General features: G+C 41.6%; 1 protein-coding gene across 6 annotated transcripts; it reads right to left on the bottom strand.

Moving 5' to 3' along the window:
- Positions 1–708: 708 nt before the first annotated feature.
- SSBP1 (single stranded DNA binding protein 1) lies at positions 709–18,081 on the bottom strand. 6 transcript variants are annotated; one of them, XR_006268619.1, is made up of 9 exons: positions 17,794–17,990; positions 17,254–17,320; positions 14,639–14,699; positions 13,452–13,592; positions 13,142–13,229; positions 11,474–11,562; positions 8,094–8,167; positions 3,727–3,918; positions 709–964 (listed from the first exon to the last, which is right to left on the bottom strand). XR_006268619.1 is itself a non-coding variant. In XM_043463899.1 (8 exons), exons 2-7 carry the CDS (start codon positions 17,275–17,277, stop codon positions 8,124–8,126), a joined length of 447 nt encoding a protein of 148 aa, XP_043319834.1. In that variant the 5' UTR covers positions 17,278–17,320; positions 17,997–18,081; the 3' UTR covers positions 709–964; positions 8,094–8,123. The 6 variants fall into 6 exon arrangements, 4 of the variants coding, with proteins under 4 accessions (XP_043319834.1, XP_043319836.1, XP_043319832.1 ...); XR_006268620.1 differs by having other exon boundaries at positions 709–852; XM_043463899.1 differs by lacking the exons at positions 3,727–3,918; positions 17,794–17,990 and adding an exon at positions 17,997–18,081.
- Positions 18,082–23,720: the final 5,639 nt, after the last annotated feature.

The raw sequence follows: 23,720 nt of genomic DNA, 5'->3' as shown, positions 1-23,720 counted from the left end.
ACAGGATTAGCTCCTCATGAGAGCTCTTTACCAGCACTCATAATCAAGAGGTCATGTGAGCACAGAGTAAGATGGCAGCCACCCCGAAGCCAGGAGCACAGGCCTCACAAGAAACCATGCTGGCCCCCTGATCTTAGGACTCCCTGCCTCCATAATGGTGAGAAAATAAACCTCTGTTGTTTATGTCACTTTGTCTATACTACTTTGTTATAGCAGCCTCAATTAAGACATTCAATGATGCAATAAAAACTATGTTAAACTCAGGATTCAGTTACTTTTCCTCTGGGAAATCTCACTCCAGATTATCTGGTCTGCTATACTGCAGGGGAAGTATGAGGGTAGTATTTCTGTTCTTAAGTGCTCCTTTATTTAACAGGGAGCTGTTAAATTAAGGGTCCTCATTAGGGACTTCAAGCAAAACTGCACAGTATTTATTTGACAAGGGTGCTCAGATTCACTCTTTGAAATGCTAACTGTTAAAGTTCTGTGTAGGTTTTATGTCCCAATCTCCTTCTCGAATTCAGAATGAGACGTTAAGTGAAAAGCCTGGAGGACTGTGTGAGCAGAAGTAAGATTTCACTTCTACTCACAGTGGAGAGTCATGCAAGAGAAAGGTGAGAGTAACGAGCTGATCATGTGTATGGAGATAAAAGGTTAAAAATGCGTGAATTCGTTAAGGAATAGGTTTAACTGCAAAGCACAAACAAGTAGTTACAAGGCAGATTTATTTGTGTCGCCAAAAGAAGTCCAGAAGTAGGCTGTCCGGGACTGGTACGATGGCCCACGGTCATCATGGATCCCAGCTTCCTCTGTCTTCCAGCCTGAAGACCACCTCACGTTCCAAGATGGCTCCTGGAGATTCAGCCACCACGGCCACATTTTAGGGAAGAAAGAGTCAGACGACGGTGAAGAGAAGCACACAGGATGAGACTCCCAGCAGACTTAGGTCACTGAAGGAACTTTCCTGGAAATGCCAACAAATGACTTCTGCTTATACAAACCCCTCCTCCCACCCCCCAGCCCTGAGCAATTCTTAACTGCAAAGGAGAATAGGAATGCAGTACTTCTGCTGTTCACAGTCACCCCCCAAAAATATGGGTTCCGTAAATGTAGAAGGAATAACAGATACTGGGCAGCAAATGCATGCTTCTTTTTTTAAACAATGCGTCTTATTTTCTGTATTTTATGATGCTTTGACATCTTGGGGCCTGGCAGATCATGCGAGCCACCGCCCCCACCCCACCCCCAAAGGGTAGCTGATTCCTAGAAATAGTAGAGGAGTTGCCCACAAGCATGCCTTTGATATGCACATCAAGCAGCCCTGAGTTCACAGCCCTCACCAGGACACTCTTCCTCTGCCTGAAATCCCCCCACAACCTGATGATACCGAGGGACCACCCACTGCCTACTGAAATGTATTCGAGCTGACTAACTCTAAACTTGTTTGGCTCGCCTATCCTGTCTCACCCGCTCTTTCCCCCAGGAAACCCCCGCCTCCCCCTCGCTCCTGCTGCCTCCTGACTTACCCTGGCACCTCCTCATGTGTACATGGTGTGGCCCATGCCCTCCCCTGAGAACTGCAAGGAAGGAACCCTTCTCTCAAAGACAGCTGCCTCTGTATCTGTCATCACACCCTTCCCTGATTAAAACCAACCCCGTATCGTAAAAACAAGGAGACAACTGGAAATCTTTCCCACATCACTTCCCACAACAGAAAGCTGGAATCCTGGCCACATTTGAAGGTCACCTCACAAAAATCTGCTTACAGTGTGTCTGGCGGGAAGAAAAAAATGTCACTCTTGCCTCAGCGTGGCTTCTGAGCACCAGACTCATTAACCTTCACCCTCCCAAATAAAAGCTAAAAAGTCTACAACTAAACAAAACTAAACTGTCTTCCCTCTTCTCAAATCTGCTCCCACATCCACGTTCCTTGTTGTGCTGTTCAGCAGCTAAGTCATGTCCAGCTGTTTGTGACCCCATGGACTGCAGCACGTCAGGCTCCCTGAGCTTGCTCAAACTCATGCCCATGGAGCCAGTGATGCCATCCAACCATCTCAGCCTCTGTCGCACTCCCCCGCCCCACAGCATACTGGACACCTGATGACCTGGGGGCCTCATCTTCCAGTGTCTTATGTCTTTTGCCTTTTCATACTCTTGGTGGGGTTCTCAAGGCACAAATACTGGAGTGGCTAGCCATTCCCTCCTCCAGTGGACCACACTTTGTCAGAACTCTCCGCTATGACCTGTCCATCTTGGATGGCCCTACACAGCATGGCTCATAGCTTCAGCGAGTTATGCAAGCCCCTTCGCCACAACAAGGCTGTGATCCATGAAGAGGGATCTTCAAGGCCCCAGTACCCACGTTCCTTAGTCTCAAATAAAAATGTCGCCATCTCCGCAGCTGCCTAAGCAGAAGTTTCCACATTATCTTCTGACTTTTCTCATACCACCAACACATGTGTTCTGTCACCACTAGATCCTGGGTAGGAGTTATGTGTTCTCTGTGTCCCCAGCTCAGGGCCTAGCACAGGATCTGGCACATAGTAGGCACAGAGATGAATGAGTCCACGTGAATCCCATACGGCCGTCATGTCACCTCTCATCCCCACTCTACTAACCCTTCCCAGGCTTATTCAGTAGCTTCCTAATGACCTCTCCACTTTCCTCCTTCTAACCCTTCACCTGTCTCCACAGTTCTTAAAGGACAATTCTGATGAGATGTTCCTGTTGTAAACCCTGCTAGGGCTCCTACTGCCAAAGTTCTCTACAAGCTTCCAACGCCCTTTGCAGTCTACCCTCAAACCACTTTTCACGTTTTACCTGTCAATGTTTCACAGACCTTTAAGTTTCTGGACCCCTGTTCATGATGTTTCCTAACTTAACTATTCTTTTCTGGGCCCCGCAGGACTGTCTCCACTGTGACGAGTATCACACTCGACTACACAGCCTCCTGCTTTCGTCCTCCCCACCCAACCCCCACCATCCTACACCCTGAGTTCCTTCAATGCAGGAGCCCTGTTATATTCAGCCTTATGTCCTGGCTACATGGATGCATGCATATGACAGATGCCCAAATGGCTTCTGAGTTTAAAAAGATACCCAGGTTAATGGGAAATAGCCATAGAAGATTAACAACAAAGCAAAGAAAAAAGAATGACCAAAGTGGAATATGTGCTCAGTAATCCATGGGTGTTGATAATACAACCACAAAAAGGTAAAGTACAATAAACTGAAATGCTCTCTAAGGATCTCATGAGACCCAGTGAGATGGACAAAGTGACTGGAAGAAAAATACACCTTATTTAAAATAACTGCAACAACAGTAATAATATCCAGTATGTACTGAGCACTTGATGCAGTTACTATGTGCATCAAGTAAATAAGTTACATGTATTATTATTACATCATGTAATATGTAGTTACACATAATAATTAAGTTACACATATTAATAATATGTGTATTAAAATAAGTTAACATTTATAATAAATTAGTTAACTTAATAAATTAATTTATTAACCTAATAAATAAGTTAATATTAATAAATAATACATTATTATTAATAAATGAGTTACACATGTTATTATTATATCATGTAAATAAGTTACACATATTACTTACTATGTTCTTCACAGCAGGGCCATAAAAGTAGGGCTACCATTACCCCTGGTTTATTCATTGGAAAACAAAACAACAAAAATCATGGCATGCAAAGTTAAGAAACTCACCAGAGTTCACTCATCTGCTCTGACCAAAGCAGAGATTCAAATGCAGGCTCTCTGATTGCACAGCCTTCAGTGAACTATTATGGCAGACCAGTTTTTTCCCCAAATGACAGGTAGAGGAGAAAAACAAGAAAGTGTCAAGATGTACACCAATATGGACAAGCAGGACTTTGAGGTTCAAAGGATGGCAGAGAGCTAATGGATGAACAGTAAAGAGAGAATGAGAGGGGACATCAGTGATACTGGTGCCGGCCAAAAGTCTCACTCTCTAAAAAGTAAGCCTGACAAATTCTTGAACAATCTTCCAGACAATCTCAACACTCAGAAGGAAGGAAACAACTGGAGGAAACAATAAAAGGAGCAGACACCCTGAACTTACTTCAACCAGTAAGGAGACACTGCTTGATAAAAAAGAAGAGGAATATGTAAAGATAACCTGGTAGGGAAATTAACTGTGACTTATTTTCCTGTGGGAATCATTAAACTGAAAACGAGAATGAATACTGAAGAGGTGGCGGTATTTCTCCATCACTCATAATTCTTCCCCCACTAAAGCCTAGAAGGTACGGGATCCTGGTGTGATTCAGATGCACCCTGCACAGGGCTCCAGGCAGAAGTCAGCAGTGGGGTTCTGGTTACTCAAGGTCAACAGGAGTGGGAAGGAAGCTGTGCTGTGCTGTGCCTAGTTACTGTCATTTCCGACTCTTTGTGACCCCAAGGACTGTAGCCCACCAGGCTCCTCCGTCCGTGGGATTCTCCAGGCAAGAATACCAGAGTGGTTGCCATGCCGTCCTCCAGGGGAATCTTCCCAACCCAGGGATCAAACCCAGGTCTTCTGCACTGCAGGTGGATTCTTTACCAACTGAGCCACCAGGGAAGCCCAGGAATACTGGAGAGGGTAGCCTATCCCTTCTCCAGCGGATCTTCCCAACCCAGGAATCGAACCGGGGTCTCCTGTATTGCAGGTGGATTCTTTACCAGCTGAGCTACAGGGAAGCCCCTAAGGAGGCTGTGAGCAGAAAGCAAAATGCAAACCTCATGTATCCAAGTTCAAACCCCAGATGTGACTCTCATGAGCTGCACCACTTTGACGTGTGTCTTTAATCTCTCAATGCCAAGTTTCCTCACGTGTAGAATGGGGATAATTCGACCTACTTCTCAGCGTCCTAGTTAAATGAGTCAATAGTAGAGAGTACTTAGCTCAGGCCCGGTGTGCAGCCACCAATGTGATTACTGTCACCGTGTAAGATATTTCTCTGTAACTCACTAACCTTGTGACCACCTCTTGTTTTCTATGATGATTTGCTTGCTGTTATTCCCACCAATCTTCAGGGCATATAATGCAAACCCTGACAGCAAAACAAGTAAGGTGATCCTGCCCTCATTTGCATGTCAATGTCTCAGTGCAGTCTGCAGGAACAACACGCATTTACAAAGCCCTAAACCATCACTGCGCTGGGCTGAGCTGGACAAGGGTAAAAGGGCAGTCTGAGTAAAAGACAACCCTGCCCTCAAGAACTGCACATTGTCTTTTAGGAACAACGAGAAATTACCATTAATTTCCCCAGCTACAAAGGTTAGGCTGAAACCCAGTTGGCAATGACAGGTAATCGCCAAAACAGCCACAGAAACATGTCTTTGATGATTCTGGATGTCTTTGGACAAGTAAGCACCCAGCGATTTTTAAGAAAAGGATGACTCTCTGAGAACTGCACCTCGCAGCAAATAGTGGATCTCATATGTGATAGTCTTTAAAGTCAGCCCTTCCAGGCTATACATACTTAAAGAGGAGAATACAAGAAAAAAAAGATGACGTGTCTAAGCATGAGATGGTACTAGCTTAATGTGAATGAGAGCAAGCCTGGCTTGGAAATAATGGGAAAGCTTTTTTTTTCCCTCAAAAATGTAAACAGCTTTATTTCTTATTATAAAAGTAATACATACTCAATGCTTAAAAAAAAAAGAATATACAAAAGTGTAAAGTAAATCATATACAATCTTCCCATTCAGAAATCATCAGAACATTTTGTTTTTTCTCCTTCTAGACTTCTTGAGGTATATATCTATTATCAATTACTTCTTTTTCAAATACGGGATATATTTTCAAACCACACATGCTGTCTGACACTTTTTCTCCCACACTTCCACGTATCATACTCATCATTAAACACGGAATCCCAAAATCAAAGTCACAGAGCAGTCTTCTATAGGTACATTCCCTGACATTGTAAGACCATGAAATAAGGAAAGGCAGAACACAAAACTAGAAGACCCCTACGGTCTGTGACTGCTATCGGATTCTCCATCTCCTCTGAGACCAGCCTGGGAACAGCAGGAAGTTTCTCAGCAGCTGGGGCTGCCTGCAGGGGAGGGCAGAGTTGATGCTCCTGCAGCCCAGCAGGTTGTGGACCCCAGGTCTGTAGCATCACGTGCAGCGCTGAGTCCTCCGCGCCTGAACACCTGACTCTGAAGCCCGCTGCACCTCAGAGCCTCTCGAGGTGAACTCCAGGGAGTCTGCAGAAGAGCCCCCTCAAGCTCACAGGATCCTAGAGGACACTGTCTCTGCCCTGCACCCAGACTCAGAATCAACTTGGCAATTAGCGTTTTGTTCACCAATGTCACTATTCCCAACACAGATTTGCCCAAATGATGGGACGGCGGAGGTGTGGGCTGGCATGGATTGTAGGGAATTCGAATATCCGCCACCCTCACTCCGCAGTTTAACCAGAATACTTAATATCATGACTCTTACAACTTGAAGGGCATAAAAGTATGCTTCACTGAGGACAATAAAAAGTTGCCCCCAAACAAATTTTATGTACTTCACAAATTTGCTTTAAGGAATGTTGGTCAAGGATGGTAATCACACCAGAGGTAATGTGGGGAACCAAAAAGGGCAGATCAACATGCTGGATTAAGCCCAGTTAACGAAAAAAGAAAAAGGTACTGGAAAAAAAAAATTAAATTTAAAGACAGTTGATACGAGGAAACAGTAATTTTCTCACATGTCTTGGCATGGAAAGGATAAACTAAGGAACTCCAATTTTCCCTAGCCAAACTGTAGTGTGAGTACAAAAAGCTGCTGAAGTGTGTAGAATATACCCTAAAACAGCCAAGGGCCCATAAAGCAACGTGTGAATGCGGTTCTCATTTAAGTCCAGCAGGATGCACGCCCCAGTGAGCACCACACTCAGAGGCAGGGGAGAGGACACTCAGCCTGGGACACAAACAACCAGGCTGGGCCAGAGGCGGAGCGGGAGCCAAGAACAGGGACGTCTGCCGTGTGAGCCGACCACCTGCCCAGCAGCGGCCAGCCTCTGTAACACAGCAGCGAACGGGCACACACTCCTGGGAGGGACTGATGCCAACTTCAACACGTACAGACGCATTTAAAACACTGAGTTTATTTCATTTAATCATTATTAGTAAATTGTTAGTGCTCTGTGTTAGAATCTTATAATGAAAGTGACTGTGTGTACACAAGTGTACACAGTATGGACAGCAGGAAACCACGTAGAAAAACTAAAGGGAAATGTCATACCTGGGGTGCTAACCTAGAGACGCATTGCCAGAGGGGGCTCCCTAAAAAGAGAGAGCTCCGGATGAGACTAAAAGGACAGAGAATAGGGGCTTAGAAAGAAAGAAAATAGTGTGAAACCAGAGTCCCTGTATCACCTCCTGGAGATGAACAATTTCATCCCCAGTTGCACTTTAGGTCTTTACTGCTGGTAAACTGTTTCATAAATGCTACTAGTGAAACTGTCCAAAAACAAAAGACAGGACTGAGGTAGCTTAGTCTTGAAGCTATTTAGGTTAGATACTAACTGCTGCTCAGCAAACCCCTTCACTTTGGGCTAAAAGCTCATTATCCTATTGGGATCATTCACATGTCAACATTTATTGCCTACTCTGTGCAAAGCACTGGTTAAACACACAAGTACACAAAGAAGATACAGCCCTTGCCTTCTGGTCCATAAACCAGATAAGGAAATCAGTATCTGCAACCATGGGCTAAATGTCTCACATACAGCAATGCTCAGAAACACTGTGGTGGTTGACTCAATGCTATAATAGAAGTGTGCACAAAAAAAGGGGGGACGGTCAGGGGGCCTTCCCAAAGGACATTCATCCCTCTGCCATAACATGGATGAACCTAAAAGTTCACAATTTTGTACACAGAAACCTTCTCTTAAAGAATAAACAATCAGTGAATACCGTTAACAGGCAGGAGCTATCAGAGTTCATGACACAAAAAGGGGAAGGGGAGTGAGAGTCAGGAAAATGTTATCACTCATTTTATAACGAAGAGTATTTTAATTCTTGTCCTTAGGAACTATAAACACTAGCATGATTTGGAAATGAGACTGTACCAAACACCGGCCAGAGAAGAATCCTCCAGTCTACGGCTTCTCTTTCATCTGGTCACTCAGAAATATAATATTATCTGTAAAGAAGCCAAAGCACAAATGTTATTTTCAGAACTCTTTCTCCACCTCACTTAATCATTCCCTTCTACCACATACATATTTTAGTAATATTCACCAAAGAGACTTTAGACAATTCTCAACATACTAGGTTCCTGCTGAGAAGGGGGCGACAGAGGATGAGATGGTTGGATTTTATCACCAACTCGATAGACATGCATTTGAGCAAGCTCTGGGAATCGGTGATGGACGGGAAAGCCTGGTGTGCTGCAGTTCATGGGGTCACAGAGTTGAATACGGCTGAGTGACTGAACTAACTGATGTTCTTGACAGGTATTTATGATGGGCATAATGGAGGTTAACAGCTGGGCTTTGACAGTTTATCAGTAATTCAGACCTTGTGAGAAAAGGTGGGATACTTCTTGTCTTCCCTGAAGGTAGCAAAGGTCTTCTCAGTAGCAACTTTCTACAAAAGAGCTAGTCACACACTTTGATGCTTGCAACACTCAGATAGATGCCAGTAAACCAAGGAGCACATCCTCACACAGAAGAGGATCACGGCATCACATACCACATGCTGGAGGGAAGAGGGAAGGACGGGGTTCAATAATGGCCCCCTCAGGACAGAGATCTACTTGTGATTTTGAAGTCTGAACACTCATACAGAACACGCGGTATTTCTAAATTTCCAAACAAAATGAGTTTTACACACTTATTCCAGGGAAATTTTCTAGTAATCAATACTTCAGAGGGAGCATTTTTATCCAAAAACATCAGACACTGCTCCTAAAAGGTTGTCCAAAAACAATTAGTTTAGGACAAGCAAAGGAAAAGAAGCAGTACCTTCTACAAAATACCAAAACACTGACATTCTTAAAACTTTAGAATTATCCCAAAAATGGTTACTATACAATAACTGAGTATTTCTTCATGACTATAGTCTTCTAAAACTAGAGTATTTTGGTATACAATAGTTATTTCAGAAGAGATTATCCAAGTTGACATCACTATGTAAAAAGACGAGACTGCCACCTGCTGGTGGCTATTTTTAAGTTACATTGATTTCTAGGAGAAAAAAATATATAGCCCATAAAACAGATGAGCCAAATTATACTCTATTCCCTTCCATCCTAAAGGCACTAAAGACCTATTCATTTTACTATTAGCCATAAACCTATGTTAATTGCTTAATCATCCATGCTGGTGAATAATAGTGACAAGAAAAAAATGGCAGATAATTTGAAATGTTTCTCTTTGACCTGGTTTATAAAACTTCACACAATTTAAATTTGAAATTTGTCCACACAACAGGTTCACAGTAGAAGATCAAAGTATTAAATGCTTCATAAATATGTCAACTATTTTATTAGACAGCTTGATTTTCCACTGCTGAAATCACAGGCATAGTTTTATACCATACACAGGTCTGGAAAAAAATTTTTGAACAGGTAGATACCTCTGCAAGAATAAGCCAAGGAAGAGGGCAGGCAGGAAGTGATTTACTCAAGACACTCAAGAAATATGAAAGCAAACGGGTCAGAAAGAACCTCCTCTTAGGTTTAATAATAAGGGGAGGAAGATACCTATATTGGTTCTCAAGGTCAATATACTTTCAAGAAAGCAGTAAGAAAATATATGCTAATTATTTATAACAAATTATAATTTATCAATAACACATAGTAGTTAAGACATGAACTCTGGAACAAGTAAAAAGAGAAATCTGACTACAAAAGGAAAATCTGTCAGAAGACTTAAGTTGTCAGGCTTTTAGCCTCCCAAATCTAAATTCTTTTTGTTTTTAAATGAGACTTAAGATATACATAAACCATGTAATATAACGTATAGATTGCTGTTCATGAAGCAAGCAAAAAAATTTCAATACTATGACATCTAGTAAAAGGTGAATTTAACAATGAGTTCTTAATACTAGCTCTGATAATAGCACTATAAAGAGGAATCCATACATTTCAGAGACACCTACTGAAATATTTATGGATGAAACAATGTCTCAAGATTCACTCAAAATGATCCAGGTGGGGGAAAAGTGGGCTGGGGCATAGATGAAATAGTATTTGCTATCTGCTGATAACTGCTGAAGCTGCATGATGGGAGTTTTTGTTTTTCACTCCTCTCTCCTTTTGTGTATGTTTGACATTTTCCATAATAAAAAATTAACTTTTAAATATCTAATTTGGGCATATCTCAGAAGTTCATAAATAGCTCTTTCATTCTCATCAACTTATTTAAGAAAATAGTTTCTTGAGTTTTAGATCCATAAAAAACAAGAAAACAGAATGAATGCTTAATAACTTTTATTTTAGCAATTAATCCAAAAGACAAAAAATGCATCATCTATCTCATTAAGACACATTTTCAATAAAACGTTATAGCTTTGGTACTTACATATTACAGTTGTTTTGGTCAATTATATTCTAAAAACAACTGTAATGATAACCTATTCAAGGAGAAACCTAACATTTAGAGCCCCACTATCGCAAAGTTTTTAAAATATTTTAAAATTTCTATTTATGCATGTACTTTTGTTACATTTAACAGAATAATAAAATATTTTTGACTATACAATATATTATATTAAGATACACTTCTAAGGAGAAAATGGAATTGAAAAACAAATTCAGAGAAAAGGGAATCATAAACTTTCCAAATGTTGAAGAGCTTGTATCTTTTTAATGATGATGGATACCAAATTGTTATGGTATTTAGATCCCTTAATACCTTTAACAGCAACATAATTTTATATTGAAAAAAACTCTTAATGTCAACCTAAACGTGTCCAAAGGGGTATATTGGTTTCAAAATTCTTGCAGAATTTTCAGAAAAGCTTGAACACTCTTTGTCTAGAGGATATCTTCTTAACCTCCTGTAAGCTCTGTGCATCCATTTTTCCATGTTGTTTTGTATTTTGTTTAATGAGAGCAGGAGTTTAAAACAAAATCATCACGTTAAGTACCAAACAGGCTCTGAGTGAATCTGTACAAATGTCTGATGCCAATATTAGTGTAACTCTTCTTGGTACATGCTTTTCCATTTAGGCCATGTCCTTCAAAGAGGGATCAACAGTGCAACAGATAATTCTAAAGTTACTTGTGAACTAAAACTGTGAGTACAGAGATCACTTTCTGAAAGAAGATATATATATATAGAAACTTGGAGCAGGCCCACAAACTCCACTCGGGATTCTCCTGGTGAGGTGCCTTACAATCTCATAAGCATCAGTACTAATAGCCTCAGGTAAGGCTGCAACATAGCCAAGCTTTCAAAGGGAAAAAAAAGAAAAAGAATAGCTATTATCACAAGAGCCTTACCAGCTATAATTGTTGTTGCTTGTCGTCTCACATTATTTTTATCCGTATATTCACCATAGTCTACTTTCCCTTCCACAAAAATTCGAGACCTGATACAAATAAAATTTACCAGTTTTAGTCTGGAGATTTCAATATGCTTTACAGCAGAGTCAGGTCAGAGAAGAGTTATGAGTATACTCTTCAAGGATGAAATAGATAATCACACATACCACTTCTCAAAATTCAGAATTAAGAGTGCTAAAACAGTTTCCTGATGGTTAGGACTCTGCGCCTTCACTGCCTGATCCAGGAACTGAGATCCTGCAAGCCACGAGGTACAGCCAAAGAACAAGAGTACCGAAACATAAAGTACACGTGGACTTGCCTTGCCACACTGTGGGAAAAACAATGTTTTTGTCTTTTAGCTGCCTGTGGCCTTTATGAAGTTTAAGGGAAAAAGTTCCAAATTTTAAGTCAAAATTTTTTAAAAAAGCAACCTTAAGACCCTAAAAATGAAGAGCATCCTTTAAATCTCTATGACTGATTTCCAACATGTGATTTTTCTATCCCCTTTGACCCTGAATTATCTAACAGATTTGTTGGGGGTTTTTTCACTTATTTTTCAGTTCCTTTCTATAGTGAGGTTCATGAACTTACTCTCAAATGACTTTAGATTATTAAAATTCAAAATACAAGTTTTCAGCTTAGTATTTCACCCAGAGTTAATTACTAAGACTATTCTGCACTCTCTAGAAGGCTGAACTAGAAGACAAATGTAATGCCGACTTTAAAGGGTAGAAAATGGCCACAGCGGCACCAATCTCAGAATCTAGCAGCACTGATACTGTACAATATAGAAAGCAGACTAGTACAATGACTGGGCACCAAAGGGAACAGTCACACAGATTCATCAACCAGTAACGGAAATTGGATACCTTTTCCTTGAAATGTCCCCTACGTGTTTTATGTGTGTATATACATATTTACATACTATACACACACGACAATGGAGGTACATATGAAGAAAAGGTACGCAGTTACTGAAAAAAATAGAAATTTTAATTATTGCTAAACTTATGTTTCATGAAATGTTTTATTTCTATAATAGTTAAACTATGACTACAGCTGCTGTTAAACGCAATCTTTTGTCCTTCTGTGGGTTTGGAAAAGATACTTCTTATACATAATCCAAATATTTCAAAACGGAATTGCTAAGCTCATATAAAATTATCAAATACGAATTAAGTGCTCTGAATATCCCCAGAATACCTCACCATGTCAGGCTCCCAACCTCCTAGATGCTCTGTCAAGCCACCACGTGGATGCCAAGAGGAAGACACCACCATCGGGGTCCCTGGCCGTGGCGGCCTGGGGCCTCCCACGAGCACTGCTGCACCTGCTCAGAGGTACACGGTACCCTCTGCCTTCTCTCTTACCTCATCAGTGCTGTGCAAGTTCACATCCTATTGTCCTAAGTTCTTAAAAGGCTAAACCATGTTAAAACCTTCAAACTAGTCACATATGACACTATGCATACAGTATTAAGCACTGATAAATACCTCTTGGGCTAACCCAAAGTAATGAGCAGTACTTTATAAATAGAAGAGCTACAGGGTCCATGAAAACACGTTCCCAGTTTGTTTGTTTTTTAAACATTCAACCTGTAAGATCCCTCCTTCTTCAACTTACCCCTTTTTCACATACTGATACGCCACGTCTCTGAGGCCCGGTCGGAACACTGAAATTCTATGCCATGTTGTCTTTTGACTGACATCACCTAAGTCACGAGAATCACAAGGACAGGGAATGTGGTTACAAATGCAAAAGACGACTGCCAAAGGGTATCACGTCCAGCTAAACCATGCCACCGTTTCTAAGAGACAGGACAGTTAGGGAAGATCCTTTCTGAAAGTATTCTTAAAGTATATAATTAGACAAGTCACACTAAATAATGTCTATTTACTACAGATAAAAGTAAAACCCAGTCTTTTATACTCACCCATTTGGTAGGTTTCGTTTTCCCCTGATCGCCACATCTCATTTGTTGCTAGGGAAAATATTGTGACTGGGTTTTTTCCTTCTACCTGTCTCATGACAGGGTCCTGACCTACACGACCAAGCAACTGCACGCGATTCAGAGCTGAAAAGCAATGTAGATAACATAAGACTGACAGAAATGTCCAGAAGAGGAACAGCTACAAACACTACTTCAACTTCAATCTCAGCATTAAACAAAACCCAAACACTAGAAGGTCAGAAAACAGGTGTGAGGAGCAAATAAAAAGAGGATCGAAGGGAAAAAAAGAGGACTGACAAGAAAGGAGAAAATATCCATAGAACCCCACAAAACAAGCATTAAGCTCTTTATCTAAATTCTTCTTTTCAATTCAGTCAGTTCAGTCACTCAGTCATGTCCAACTCTTTACGACGCCATGACTGCAGCACACCAGGCCTCCCTGTCCATCACCAACTCCCGAAGCTTGCTCAAACTCAAGTCCATCGAGTCGGTGATGCCATCCAAACATCTCATCCTCTGTCGTCCCCTTTGCCTTCTGCCTTCAATCTTTCCCAGCACCAGGGTCTTTTCCAATGAGTCAGTTCTTTGCATCAGGTAGCCAAAGTATTGGAGTTTCAGCTTCAGCATCAGTCCTTCCAATGAATATTCAGGACTGATTTCCTTTAAGATGGACTGGTTGGATCTCCTTGCAGTCCAAGGGACTCTCGAGAGTCTTCTCCAACACCACAGTTCAAAAGCATCGATTCATCTTTTAAGCACCTTTAAAAAACTTTTTTAAACTGTTGTATGGTTAAAAGAATAAAACTGAGATCTGAAAATCTTTATAAATACAGGGACTATTTCTGTGAAACAACCACTTTTCACAAACATTCACTACTTCAGCCAACTAGCACACAGCCTTGGATGTCTTAGGTAACCAAAAAGGACCCAAGGAATTTCTTTGGCAGGAAAGTGACGATAAGAGTGGGTAAAAAATGATTGATAAGGAAAGAAGGACCAGGTTTACAGAAGGCCCCTGCAGCCTGATAGGAAGGCCAAGATCAGAGAGGCAGATATGAGCCAAAAGCATGATGGTTAACAGAGTATAACCCGATGAATGCACCTCTTCTGCAACATATCTGAGAACATGAGCAAACTGCTATAAAAACTGGAAATCAGCTACTACTCACATCTCTCGAGAACCAAACTGCTAGCTACTTCAGACTCATGTCTTACAAACTGGCGAAGCACCTAAAGTGGAGCAAAGGAGTAAAACAGCTTTAGTACGGGGGAAAGGCAAATGCAAACAGAAGACCAGCTCACACCTGGTCACCACCCAGTCAGCAGCCCCCGAGGCACACACCCACACACTAGAGGTGCACCCGTCACAGTGCCAGGCACGCGTGCACGCTCAGTGGCTTCGGCAGTGTCCAACTCTGTGCAAACCTGTAGACTGTAGCCCACCAGGCTCCTCTGTCCAGGGGATTCTCCAGGCAAGAATACTAGAGTGGGCTTCCATGCCCTCCTGCAGGGGATCTTTCCAACCCCAGGGATTGAACCCATATCTCCTGCATTACAGGGAGCTTCTTACCACTGCACCACTGGGGAAGCCCCACAGAGCCAGGAGGGCCACACACACACCTAGGGGCAGCCTCCGGCAGAAGCCCACAGGCACAAAGAAGGCCCGAGGGAGTACACAGAGTCCATTACAGGCCCCTCCTGCTGCTTCGGTGGCAACCTTCTGACACGGTGCTTCTGTGCTTGCACACAAAAAGGTAAACAACACGTGTTGGAAAAATCTATGCTTCTGACAGCCCCCCAAAAAAATCTAAGATAAGCAAATATGGTTCTTTGATTAAATATGAAAGTAGGACTGTTCGAATCAGTCTGTCAGAGAAAGACAGTCACTGCCGGGTAACAGCAGCACCCAGTGATAACCAGAGCCATCATTACTGAAAGGGCCTCCCAGGTGGCGCAGTGGTAAACAGTCTGCCTGCCAATGCAAGAGACGAAGGTTCGACTCCTGGGTCGAGAAGATCCCTTGGAGAAGGAAATGGCAACACATGCCAGTGTCTTGCCTGGAAAATTCCATGGACAGAGAAGCTTGGCAAGCTATAGTCCACAGGAGTCCATCATTAGTGAATACTAGGTAAGTGCTTTGCCTCTTATCAATTAATCCTCAGAATAAACCTATAAACTATGTAAAATTACCACCACTTTACAGATGACAAAAATGAAGTTCAGAGATAGAGTAACTTGCCCAAAATCCTACAGAAAAGAAGTGGCAAGTCACAACTAGAACCCAGGGCTCCCTGCCCCAAGGCCGCTGGCTTTCCCACTGCCCTTTGCTGCCTCTGTTTAAGGGCTACTGCCAAGATTTCAGTACACATTACTGAGAAGGCCACTGGGTTCAGAGAAACATGTGTCCAGAACTGGCACTGTTAACATACAGTAGGCATCTACCAATTGAAACAACACCCATTCCAGGTGTACTTTTGGCTGTGGAATCCCAGCACTATGCTTGCGGGCAGAGGATGGGTAGAAAAATTAAAATATGAGTTACCACATAGTAAAGAATCAACCTAACTGGTTCTTGTGTCATGATTCTAGAAATGTACTAACCTGATGCTCAGATGAGCCAGAGCTCACATGATTTATGGAATAATAATCTGTCCCACTGGGGGCACACAAAAATCAAGACCTACCAGAGAAGCAAAAATAGGGAATGAATTATTTAACTGGGATAATTTTTTAAAACTAAACTTCTAACTCTTTTATATATGGTATTAAATTTACCTTAATACTGTAGAATTGTGTATTAAGACACGAGTAACTTTTCCAGGTTTCACATTTCAACACATTAAAAAGTATATATTTTAAAAGTATGTGTAAGTTAAAATAGGGATCCAAGAACATAGAGCCAATTCTACAGCAGACTGGAGGAGACCTGAACATGCTTCACAGAGGAAATGATTCTTCCTTAACAAGATGGACGTTATGAGAAAAGTGTTATAAAGGAGAATCTATACAACTTCGTGCCCAAATGAGGTAAGTGAGGAAGAGTGTCTAGGCTGACTCAAGGCTGGCTAGATTGACTGAAGAGATTAGGTGAGGAGTCTGACTGGGTGAAATGAGGAGTTTTGAACATAGTTCATCTGTAGAGTTGCTGAAACTTTACCTGCTCTCCTCAGCAGGGAGATGGCTTGTGGTGGGGGACGCAGACTGACAACAAAAGAACTCGGTGGTCAGAAAACAAACCACGTGATTTAAAAAAAAAAAAAAGCTGAAACAATTCTCATTGATTTTAGATCAATAAGGACTTTAAATGCTCTCTAACTGATCTACATGCAAGTAACACGTTTTAAAAAGTAATTACTCTCATCACATATGTGAATAAACTAGAAATGTGGTGGGTTTTTGTTTTTTTTTTTTTTTGCTTTAGTGAACATTATTTATTCAAGTGGTAAAGAATCTGCATGCCAATGCAGAAGATGCCAGAGATGCAGGTTCGATCCCTGGGTTGGGAAGAGCCCCTGGAGCAGCAAATGGCCATCCACACCAGTATTTTGCCTGGAGAAGCCCATGGACAGAGGAGCCTGGTGGGCTACAGTCTATGGGGTAGCAGAGAGTCAGACATGACTGAGCTTGCACCTACCACCAAAATCTGTCTCCAACCCTCATATCAACTAAGTACACATAAGATAGGTGGGCTCAAAGGACTTCTGCCTCTGCAGGCAAAACCCTAAAGAAATGTGATCACTATGGTTTATAGTAACACATCTCAACATTAACGTGAAGTGATTACCTGTACTACAGGTCTTCGAAACATGGCTTCTACTCTCTTTTCTTCCAATCTAATCTTTAGTCTTTTCCTGAAGAAAAAGAGATTATATCCTATAGCACGAACACGAGTTCACTAAGTCCAAAATTCCTAAAAGCATTCAGGGCTTTTATGCAACCAACCTTGCAACCATAACATATCACACCCCTGCACATTAGACAAGGATTCCCTCCCGCTCCCCAAAATCTCTCGTACCTGTTTTTTTGGTCCCCCTTAACTTCCTCTTCTTTTAACCCATACAAAAATTCTGATTCTACCCTCATTTCTATTCCATTGTTTTCTCAAATTCAATTAAAACGCAAGTTCCCTTTTGGCAGGGATTCCTGCCTCATTTCTTCACGGTTACACCCAATGCTTCTAAAACAGCTCCTAAGACAAAGTAAGAGCTCAGCAAATACTAAAATGTTATCATGCGGCTGCAATCTGGAACGTGCTGCCGCAAAAATTACTGCCTCCAATCCCGTTTGCAAAGAACAAGGCGATCCCCGGGCTTCTCCCTCTCACCGCTGAAATGTGCGCGCGCCCTGGCTCAAAGCTGACGCTCCCAAGCAACAACGTAAAGAGCCTGGGAGGTGCGACGAAAGAAGAGTCCTCCGCGCGAAAAGAGGAGGTCTACACGCCGAAAAAGCAACTCCTCCCGGGCAACGAAAAGCCGTACGCACACCTAACGCAACACTCTGGCCTTCCGCCCTTTCTCCCGCCCTCACCTGAGGCTCTGGGCCGCACAGCCTCCAGGCAGGGAATCGCTTCCGGGTGCTGCCGGGACTCAAGGCTCGCGAGAAGGAAGAACCGGAAAGTCCTCTGCGTGCATCGTGAAAATGCAGCCGGCCGGTGCTACGGGAAACACGCCCCCCTAACGCGGTAGTTCCGGGAGCCTCCTTCCGGACGGGAGCAATATATCAACACTGCCTATCGGCGAGTTAACCTGATTTTAACTTTTTAATGAAATGAAATTACTGTATTTGAAGAGCTTCCGGGGTCCGCCCAGGACTCGGCAAGGTGAGCGAAACAAAGGGTAGCTGCGCCTCTGGAAAAAACTAAAAAGGTTCAAGCCTCCAAAAGCAAGAAGAAAAAAACAGTAGCAACAAATAAAAATAAAACAGAAAAAGGAATGGGGAAAGAGCCGAAAGTGCAAAATTTAAGGGTCACCCAGAAAAAGGGGGGGTATCAAAATAAATATTAGTGCAATATTTTTAAGTCAGAATTAAGGAACAAATCCGTGAATAACATATAATTTGTATTAAATACAGTATATGAGCCAAGTAGATTGCTAAGGCACCAGGAAAAATGTACGCGCCTGTGTACAAGTTATGTATTTGAACTTTTTTTTCACAGAACATTAAAATACTTGAAGAAATATTGAATATTTTAAAATTCGGTGTATTAAAACTCACAACGCTGTTTTAAGATAAGTATTTTTTAATACCAAAAACAATTATAATTTTACCTTCCTACCTTGAATGGAAGTAAAACAATCGATAATATTTTCAAAAGCCTTTGATTACCTTATTTCCAATTGCAAGAATTTCCATCTCTGATAATTTTTCTCGAGGAAGTGGCATTCTTAATTAACTTAAGCTTACTGATCTTGACTTCATTTAGAATTCATTGTGGATTTCGTTAATTTTAATAATTTTAAAATGAAGCATTAGTCTTGAGTGCTGGGTTTCCTAGCCATCCCTTAAATTTTGTCTTGGGCCCGCTTGGTGAGAGAGGGGAAAGAAGGCTGACAGATTGTAGAATACAGGCTGGGGGGCGCCTCCCCAGGCCTCTCCATCATCTGGTCCTGTCACTGTCCAACTTCTAGGAAAGGTACACCCATGTCATCCTAATCAGCAAATCTCCTCAGAACCCTACTTAAAACTCTTCAGTAGCCCATTTTTGCCCTAAGAGGAAAAAATATCAACTATTTCATGTGATTTCCAACACATACCTTAACCCATTCTGAACAGTTATGACTTCCTAGTTGGTATATTTCATGATGCTTACCTGTTTTACTTCCACCTTCAACATGTTTTGTCCTGGAAATATACCATATTAATTGCCTTCAGGCCTTGCTCAGACATTAATCATCCTACATGCCTCCGTTTACAACTGTAACTTCCTCTCTAATGATTTCATATTGAAAAATCCTACTTTTACTTGAGCTGTTGAGTCAAGTGAAAAAACAGATTCATCATTTCCTTCAAAGTCAGTTTCCCTCTTCTAAGTGCCTTGTGTGTTTTAATGGTGCCAAAATTCTGCCAGACCTGAACTTCAAATCACCTTTGAAACTTCTCCCTGATCACCCATATCTGCTAATCCACATCCAGTCACTTGGCCTTGAAAGTTCTTTATTAGGCCACAAATCACTCCCTGTTTCTTTCTGTTCACAAACACTTTGGAGAAAGGAATGTGAAAAAGTTTATTTTAAAAAAAAAGCAGAAAGCACCATGCAAATTGAAAGTCACATGCAAAACTTTATGAATAATATATTAGTGGAGAATCTGGGCTAATCTGAATTCTCTCTCAGACAGGAATTCCCAATTCACATTCTCCTTTGTTGGCTGGAAAAAGTTGCAAGTGCTGTCTACTTTGACAAAGAAAATCATATTAAGATGTATGATGTCATGGCAGAATGGAGTTAAAACATCTTCTGTTATCAAATAGATCCTCCTTCCCAACATGGCAGATACTTCAGCATTGTTTTGCTGTGTCTTCATCATCAGAAGTGTCCTTTCCTGTAATTTCAAAATTCTTTATGCAAATCATCCTTTCTTTGTTTTCCCAGTTCACTTTCTTTACACCCTAAATCTTATCTTGAATTAAAATTTAAATGCCCATGAAGGTGCCTCCTCTTCCCCGTCGACTGTGAGCTCTCAGAGAACAGGGACCTTCTTGTGAATATCCAGTCAGCAGTTAGTCTTTAAACAAGAACAGACCACAGGCAAGAACAAATGAATAGAACACAGAAGGATACTCAAATAGGCCTGAAATTAGAAAACTTGAAAAAATAATAATAATCTGGAAGAGTAGCTGAAAAAAATTTATTAAACACACTGCTTTTGCAAAAATCTACAGTTTGCATTTTGATGAGGAATTCCTGAAACCTCTTCATGATGTGCATAGACCTGCACCCACTCTTTAACATAATCGTAAGCTTTTTCTGTAGTTCATCCATGGACCCAGAAAGGAAGGACCTTCCCAATACTGAGAAGTGGTGAAAGCATCACGCCTTTAGTCAGCTACCATTACCGCTGGTCTTAGTGGAATAATTCAGGGCTTTCATCCTTTGAAAAGCTAATTGAGAAAGAGACAAGTCTACAGTATATGCCCAAGGCCACAAAGCTATCTTTGGCCTTGCCTTTTCTCCCCCCAAATTAAAAGAAAGTCTCAGCTGTAGGCATCAACTGGTAGAAACTGTGGTTGGTAATGCTTCCTCACAGACCAGAAGCTTTGGACAATTCAAATGATGTACAAGAACACTTTTATATGTTATAATCAAGTTTTCGCTTTGCTTTTAAATCAGTTTTTCCTGAAGCCTCATAACTTAGAAAAAAAATTAAAGCACTTATTACCCAACCTGATCACTAGCATCTATTTTACAGTGATTCAAATCTACTTTAGCAATACCCTATAATTAACCACGGCTACTTTTTGTTAACTTTTCAAAACATCAACCTAACAATTTTTATGCAATTCAAGATTGATGTAATGGTTCATACAGAAATTTTTTAAACCTAATTGTTCAGGCCAAAATATTGACATTTATCTTTCAGTGTTCATCTTTCTACAGCTTTTAGATAAACAGCTTCTATGAATTGGTAGACACATTGGTGGTTTAGTCACTCAGTCGTGTCAATTCTTTGCAACCCTATGGGGCTGTTGCCTGCAAAGCTCCCCTATCCATGGGGTTTTCCAGGCAAGAATACTGAAGTGGGTTGCCATTTCATTCTCCAGAGGAACTTCCCAACCCAGGGATCGAACTCTGGACTCCTGTATTGCAGGCAGTCTCCTGCATTGCAGGTGGATTTTTTACTGACTGAGCCACCAGGGAAGCCTCAGGAAAGGCCAGTAGTATTTCTTTGTAAGGTTTCTTTAATTCAAGATTTTCTGTTGGTACCTGCTTGTCAGTGTTCATGTTTAAGAAACAGAACTTCATGACAAGATGGAGCTTCTCGCTGAGGCCAGGGGTCAACTTCCAACTGAAATGGAAGAGATTAAACCCTGAGCCCAGAGAAGACCCAGTCTGTGTCACATTCAGTGTCTATGCAGCTTCTTGCTCTTCTGGTGACTTCCTGCTACTGTGGAGCCCAGCAGAGAGAGAGGGAGGGAGGGAAACCCACAGTCTAGCATCAGATCCATTCAGGTGCTAGAAGAGGCTCTGAGGAACAACATAGAGAAGGGGTCACAGGCCCTAACAACAGTATTCGGTGCCTTCCCTGGTGGCTTAGCTAGTAAAGATCCCGCCTACAATGTAGGAACCCTGGGTTCAATCCCTGGGTTGGGAAGATCCCCTGGAGAAGAGAAAGGCTACCCACTCCAGTATTCTGGCCTGGAGAATTCCAAGGACTGTATAGTCCATGGGGTCACAAAGAGTTGGACACAACTGAGCGACTTTCACTTCGCTTGAAGAAGACAGGTGTAGCCACAGAACTTGCGGCTATATATTGCTTGTGCTAAGTCACTCAGTCATGTCCAACTCTTTGCAACCCCTTGGACTTCAGCTCACCTGACTCCTCTGTCCATGGAATTTTCCAGGCAAGAATACTGGAGTGGGTCACCATTTCCTCCTCCAGGTCTCAAACACTGCTCAAACATCCCAACCCAGGGATCAAACACTGGTCTCCTGTGTCTCCTGCATTGGCAGGTGGATTCTTTACCACTGCGCCACCTGGGAAGTCCAATACATTGCATACTGTTAATAATATACGTATTTATAAATCACAAAGTGTGGTTGACCTTGCACTATTCTGCAAGGGACATGGCTGTTGTCCGGGAGGCAAGACATAAATTCAGTTTGAAAACCTAAATCATCAACTATATTCCAATGTTTTTAAAAAATAAATAAAAATAAAATACACAGTGTATACCAAAAAAAAAAAAAAAAAACCTGAATAAAGACTTAATTTTTTTAAATGTCAATGGGCAGTACAGAGCACTATACCTCATTTAATTGCAGGGAGGAAATTGCTACTCCAAAACACAAGAATGATGTGATGGTTTGTTCACTGATTTATTCCATTTTTAAAACTTATCTTGCTTTTAAAAATTAAGGGAAAAGAAGAAAATAAGGCAGCCAAAAAGCCTACAAGCCACAACAGGAGTAACATCATTAAAAGACACAACTAGGTGTTCTCAAATGCCTTTGTGACCAACATGATTTTGTGTCATAACCTGGCCATTATTAGCTGTGAAGGCTATGAAACCGAGCCTTAAAATCAAGAACTGTTAGCCCTAGCCTGCTAAATTCTCTCTCCTACCTACTGTGGTTTCCAACATGAATTTCTCCTTCTTTGTTAGTTACATATTTACAAAGAAGAGTGCTTTACTGCTATTTGGCTTTGGACAAGTTTAAAAAAAGAACTTTATTTACAAACGTTCTATTCCTTTAAATATATATACAGAGCAAAGGATTTGGATAAAATAGGATAAAATCACAGGAAGCAAAGCCAACTTTTGATAAAATCCAATAGAAATTAGTAACACTCAGAAAAATCAAAACCAGTTATAACAGTTACAAGAGAGTCAAAGCAAATAGATTGAGGAACAACAAACCACATCCGATTTCCCTCAAACCCTCTAGCCAGTGTTTTTGTTACATAAGTTAATGGCCAGTTCAGAAATTTCAAGTCACATAGTGAAGCCACTTACTTTGTAAAAACAGCATCAGAGAAAGGGATTGTCTCCATTCAGAGAATACAGTAGGAAAACCACTCACTCAAAGCGACTGAGAATTTTTTGAGGAATAAAATCATCTAGCCTGGGACGTGTTGTTGAAATCCAGGCATACTTTCTTATAAAATACTACCTCAACTCAAAACAAAATTGACTTTCTTTCTGTGTGCCAGGAGAGTCCCTGGGATCCTTGGTTGGTAGGCAGGTGGGTAGGCAGCCTTGCAGTCCACAGGCTGCAGGGGCTGGGGGGTGTGGGGGGGCGGCTGCTCTCAGTTCAGAGGCCCATGCTTTCCCACTATGCATCAGCAAACCTGAGAAGTCAGAGCTGTTGACAGGCGGTGTTAGGAAGGTAACGAGAGAAGAGACATGGCTGCTAATGGTAGCACCAGCCACCAGTGCTGCTAGGAAGCCTTGGCGGCTGTAGGATCTTGGCTGAAAATGCTAAACTAGGCTGGCTTTTGAAATCTTCAGCTCCTGAGCCTGTTAGCTCCTCCCTTTATGAGAAAAGGTTGGCACAGCCGGTATCTATTTTGGGGATAAAGGGTAAGTTGATG

This window comes from Cervus canadensis, chromosome 3, assembly GCF_019320065.1.
Source record: "Cervus canadensis isolate Bull #8, Minnesota chromosome 3, ASM1932006v1, whole genome shotgun sequence".
Lineage (NCBI taxonomy): Eukaryota > Metazoa > Chordata > Mammalia > Artiodactyla > Cervidae > Cervus > Cervus canadensis.
The sequence above is the reverse complement of the archived record's forward strand: the minus strand, read 5'-3'. Positions and strand labels throughout refer to the sequence as shown.

Bases quoted from the DNA above. Each gene is read 5' to 3' on its own strand.
- SSBP1 (XM_043463899.1), bottom strand. From the start codon at position 17,277: ATGTTTCGAAGACCTGTAGTACAG. The intron at 13,230-13,451 runs GTGAGTATAAAA...CTCGTGACTTAG, and splicing joins AAACGAAACCTACCAAATGG to GTGATGTCAGTCAAAAGACA. The intron at 11,563-13,141 runs GTAAGTTGAAGA...TATTTGTATCAG, and splicing joins TATCAGTATGTGAAAAAGGG to GTCTCGAATTTTTGTGGAAG.